Source organism: Morone saxatilis, unplaced genomic scaffold, assembly GCF_004916995.1.
Source record: "Morone saxatilis isolate NCDOM2014 unplaced genomic scaffold, NCSU_SB_2.0 Contig14, whole genome shotgun sequence".
Lineage (NCBI taxonomy): Eukaryota > Metazoa > Chordata > Actinopteri > Moronidae > Morone > Morone saxatilis.
Genome location: NW_023339696.1, coordinates 17,794,386 through 17,798,789, shown reverse-complemented (window position 1 = coordinate 17,798,789; position 4,404 = coordinate 17,794,386). Strand labels below are relative to the sequence as shown.

Sequence of the window (4,404 nt, the reverse complement as noted above, 5' to 3'; positions counted from 1 at the left end):
GGGAGAAAAAAATTATACAGACGAAATTGAATCAAGAAAAAGACTATAACTTTGAAGATGCCCGGTTGATTTTGTCTGCTCCAGACTGCATAGCCCAAATATAAGCTTACAGCTGAATGTATATGAAACACATTTCTGCAAAAATGAGGGAAATCGCTCCTGGAGAATTTATATTTGGGTAACTTTAAAGGTGTTAATGAGAATAAAGGTGAAGGCAGAGCGGTGGCTAGAGAAAGACTGCATACTGCGTCTATAAATAAAGCCGATAAAATGTTCTCGTTTTTGTTCTGTATGAAGCTGTTGGGGAAAATATTCCTTCAATGCTGTTTCGCTTCTGTGCAAGCCAGTTGGCGGTGAGGCGGTCCCAATGCGCCTGGTCAGGTAAGCCCCCAAAACAGAACTTCCTCAACAGGCCCCCTGGCCCCATCTGTTCCCCAAAACGGCAACGTCCAGCAGCAGGTAAATGAACTGCCACTCCAGCTCTGGCATGTCTAACCTGTGTTTCACCACACCCTGGGTACCCTCTCACACTGGCCTGTTGTGGACGCCTTTACTGCACCGGCAACCCTGATTTCTGCATGCCTTGATTGGTAACCCTTTCTCCGCGTGTTCCTTCCCCCCCCTGCCCACCATTTCCACCATTCTCCCCACTCCTCCCCTTTCGTCTCTGATCTGTCCTATGTCCAGTCTGTGGTGGTGGGGATGCCCCCTGTTAGTCAGGTCCTCTAATGAATGGAGGAGCAGCAGAAGGCAGAACAACATGTGATGACCTGCAGTAACCCTCTTTAATCATGAACAACAATGTGTTCAGTGGTGTCCAGGGGTACTTCACCTGGAATCTGAAGGGCTTAAACTATTATACGTCAATTCACGTTATCGGTTTCATCCTGAGTTTCAATTGACTGGCATAGATAAGAACAGTAAAAATGTACATTTTCCAACACAACGTCCTTTATCTGTACTGTTTTTAATGTTGCCTAATATATATGGTCCCAGAAATAAAAGTAAATACAGTAGTAGGACACTTATTTAAATTATGTTATATAGTCAAATTCCAAGCCTTTGTGGAACTAGTAGACATCCTGTGTTTTTCTCATTGTGGGAATACTGTGTACAAAAACACACACACACACACGACAACACACACCACAACACACACAAAAAAGACACACTGTCACTCCATCCCTCCTGTTCAGCAATCACGCTGGGTGACAATTCCAAATCAGCATGTGGTTGGCATTTACCAGTCCCCCTGTTGAATGTTCCTCTTGTAGCATGCCATTGAAAAAAAATAATATTACATTGATAACTTGCATGCATACGTTTTGTTTCTTTTAATTGCACAGGAACTGTTTGCACGAGCATGAAGGTGATACAAAACAACAGCAAGTATAGACCTTACAAACATAGATGGTTACATCCACACTGTACAACTGTTATATAATAATGTAATTTAAAACAATTAAGCTTCAGCTAATGGTCAAGCCATAAGTGTTAAGCCACCTTCATTGCTCCATATAAAACCAACAAAGAGTGTATTTTCAGCCATGCAAGTAAGCTTGTGACAGGACAGGACGTAACCACTCGTGGAATCTTTTGGGAACTTTGGCAGTCAGTCAGTTAAACACACGGAAGATACCAAGTTAATAAAAATTGATCAACAAGTAAACAAAACACCAAACAGGAATTTTCAAAAGTTGGTAATCCTGATGAGCTGTTTTTGTTTTATAATAACTTTATAATTGGTTTTCTTACATGAGGTTTAATATCCCGATGTAAGATGCTCTTAAACTTTCTTCAGATGAATGAGAGCTACCGGACCAGCCAACCAGCAGCCGCCAGTCCAGTGGCGCTCCAACCCAAACCAGGTCGCACAAGGCGGGCAGGCCGCCCCAGGGTCCCGTACTCCGCCCTCTCGAACCCCGGAGCAATCCCCAGGCTTCGCAGTCTTCTTCCTCAGCCAACAGCAGCCAGTAAGAGTGTAAGAAATGCTGAGCGAATGGCCCCCTGCAGTAAATGTCTCGCAGGTAATCCATGTGACTAAACTGCTCTTCTGGAGTGCTTGTAAGAGGTTAACGTGGCTCTTTCTGTCTCTGTCTTTGCGCAGGGTGGAGTGGTCTCACAATGCCAGGCATGATTGGCTCAACCAGGGTTTAGGGCAGCAGTTAGTCCCCATCCACACCAGGAAGGAGGGGCTCAATGCGGGCCAATGGGAAGGGCCCCTTTGGCAGGTCAGCAAGAATCCCCCCCCCCCCCCCCCAAGAAATGGAAGGAGTTCAGAAAGATCTGACTCAAGTAGACATGACATTTTAGAATATAGGTTAAGGAACTGTACTTATTACACATGTAGGTTAATGAGGTTGATATCAAAAAGTATATAAAAACAACTTCAAAAAGTCACGTTGCTGGAAAGGTTTACTTTTGTTTCAACACAACTGTAGCAGCAGGTAAAGCAAAGTCTAAGTTATTTTCATCTTTTTTACTAAGTTGCCTGCCAACTTTACACTACTACAGACTATATTTCAAAGCATACAGTACATTTTTGGTTTTGTTTTGTGTTTTAAAATGTTTAAATGTTTTTGTACAGTTTCACATGCAGCAATCTGTACAAAAAAAAAACAAAGCTTTCAGAGACTTGCTCATGTTGGATATTCCATCCCAGTGTGAATGCTGCCCAAATTTATATTTGTCAAACTTACTTTATTTTTGTCCACATTGATCGAAAAAGTTTGCAGAACTTCTGGTGCATTTCTATATTGATCTAAAGCTCCAACTTTGAAGATTTCCATTGCTAAAAGATTCATTTTCTTTTGGTCCCGTTCAGACAAACACAAGGTGCACTGACGATGAGTTAAAACCAGTGAGAGTGCAGATTGGTTTTCCCAGACCTTGTCAGTCATTGGTTGCCCTTTGTGTTTTGGCAGGTAATTCGTACTGCATGTCCTCCAAAAAAAAAAAAAAAAGAATCTTTTTCACCTTGGTCTCTGCAACAAAAATGAAATCTCCCCCACCCGAACACTACCTGTGGCATCATTGAACTGTGATGCATGAAGTTCATTTGTGTTTATTTTAAGCAATATGTGTGAGTGGGGGCCTAACTTACTAAATTGTCTTCAAAGACCAACATGGATAACGCGCATGTGGCTTTGCTCATTGTTTGTTGGTCAGGTTGGATTTTCTGAGTCGTACAGCGATACATTTTATTTTGTGTAGACTTACTTTTTAGACTTAGTCATCACATTCATGCACAATTTAGGTATTTCAAATCACTGAAGAAGACAAATGATAAAATACCTTGATCTTTACCTACGTCAGTCACATTTAAGGGCCTCTAATTTGAAGAAATTAATGGAAACAAATGGCTGCATGGGACTTACGAATAAATATTGGTATGATTTGGAAAACTGTGTAGTAATATAAAATGTATCCAGATGTAAGGGGGAAAACGTGACTTTAAACTGCAAATATCATAAACTCCTTAGTGTATCTGTGATATATATCTCTTAGTTTTCACTATCCTGCTTCGAAGTCTATCTTTAACATCAGTATGAATTCTGAAAAAAAAATCCCTCTTCTAAATCTCTCTTCCTCTCTCCATCTGTCTCCCAAACGCCCCAAACCTGTGTGCAGGTCAGATCCTGATGTCTGGAGGTCAGAGAGGCGCTGTGCCGCAGCCCGGAATGCCCCAAGTCTCCAGTGTCATGGAGGATGAAATCCTCATGAACCTTATCTGATTGAGCATCATGGACACACAAACAGGATTTTTAGTTGAATCTTGGCAGCCATTTGCCTGTTTTTACACATATATCAGCTCTGTTGCTTCATTTCCACGAATGTTCAACATAATTAAGGAACAAATCATGAGTAGTTTCTTCTTTTTTTTTTTTATGGGACTGAGCAGCTGAAGTTAATTAGGGGCAGACAATGCGAGTATTAGTTTTTCATGTAAATGGTCAAACCGACAGCATGCTAATCCTCCATGCTACACGCTGGATGAAGCCGAACCAGTGGAAACAGTCAATTATGTAATGCTTCTGGAAACTCTACTTTTCTAAGTTTTCATTGTATCATGGAAATCTGAAATAGTGTTATTGTAAAATGAGATTTAACTTTTTTTCTGTTACATTTCTTTTTTTCTTAATTGATAAAGCTGTTTTATGAGGACAGAATAAACTTAAGGAGCATAGATGTATTGAAGAAGTCATTTATCATTGTGAAGACATTTTACTGTTGCACATGATGATGATGATGATGATGATGATGTGTTGGTGATGGCCAGCCAAAGTCTCCACAGTCCTGCCTCCCCGTGTGAATGCAGCTTGGACCCTTAAGGTGAGAGAGAGACTGAAATAGACACAGTAATAGATAGTTCAGTGTCTTTTTCTGCCAAATAGTGTCACAGTG

At 41.1% G+C, this 4,404-nt stretch overlaps 1 protein-coding gene across 4 annotated transcripts in view; it reads left to right on the top strand.

Annotated features, from left to right (window-relative positions):
* Positions 1 to 4,192, top strand: part of med25 (mediator complex subunit 25) — a 22,759-nt gene extending 18,567 nt beyond the window's left edge. For all 4 annotated transcript variants that reach the window (XM_035655505.1, XM_035655503.1, XM_035655504.1 and 1 more), the window contains one exon: positions 3,631 to 4,192. In XM_035655505.1, coding sequence (XP_035511398.1) covers positions 3,631 to 3,734 — 104 coding nt within the window. In that variant the 3' untranslated portion in view covers positions 3,735 to 4,192. The remainder of the gene's footprint in view (positions 1 to 3,630) is intronic.
* Positions 4,193 to 4,404: the final 212 nt, after the last annotated feature.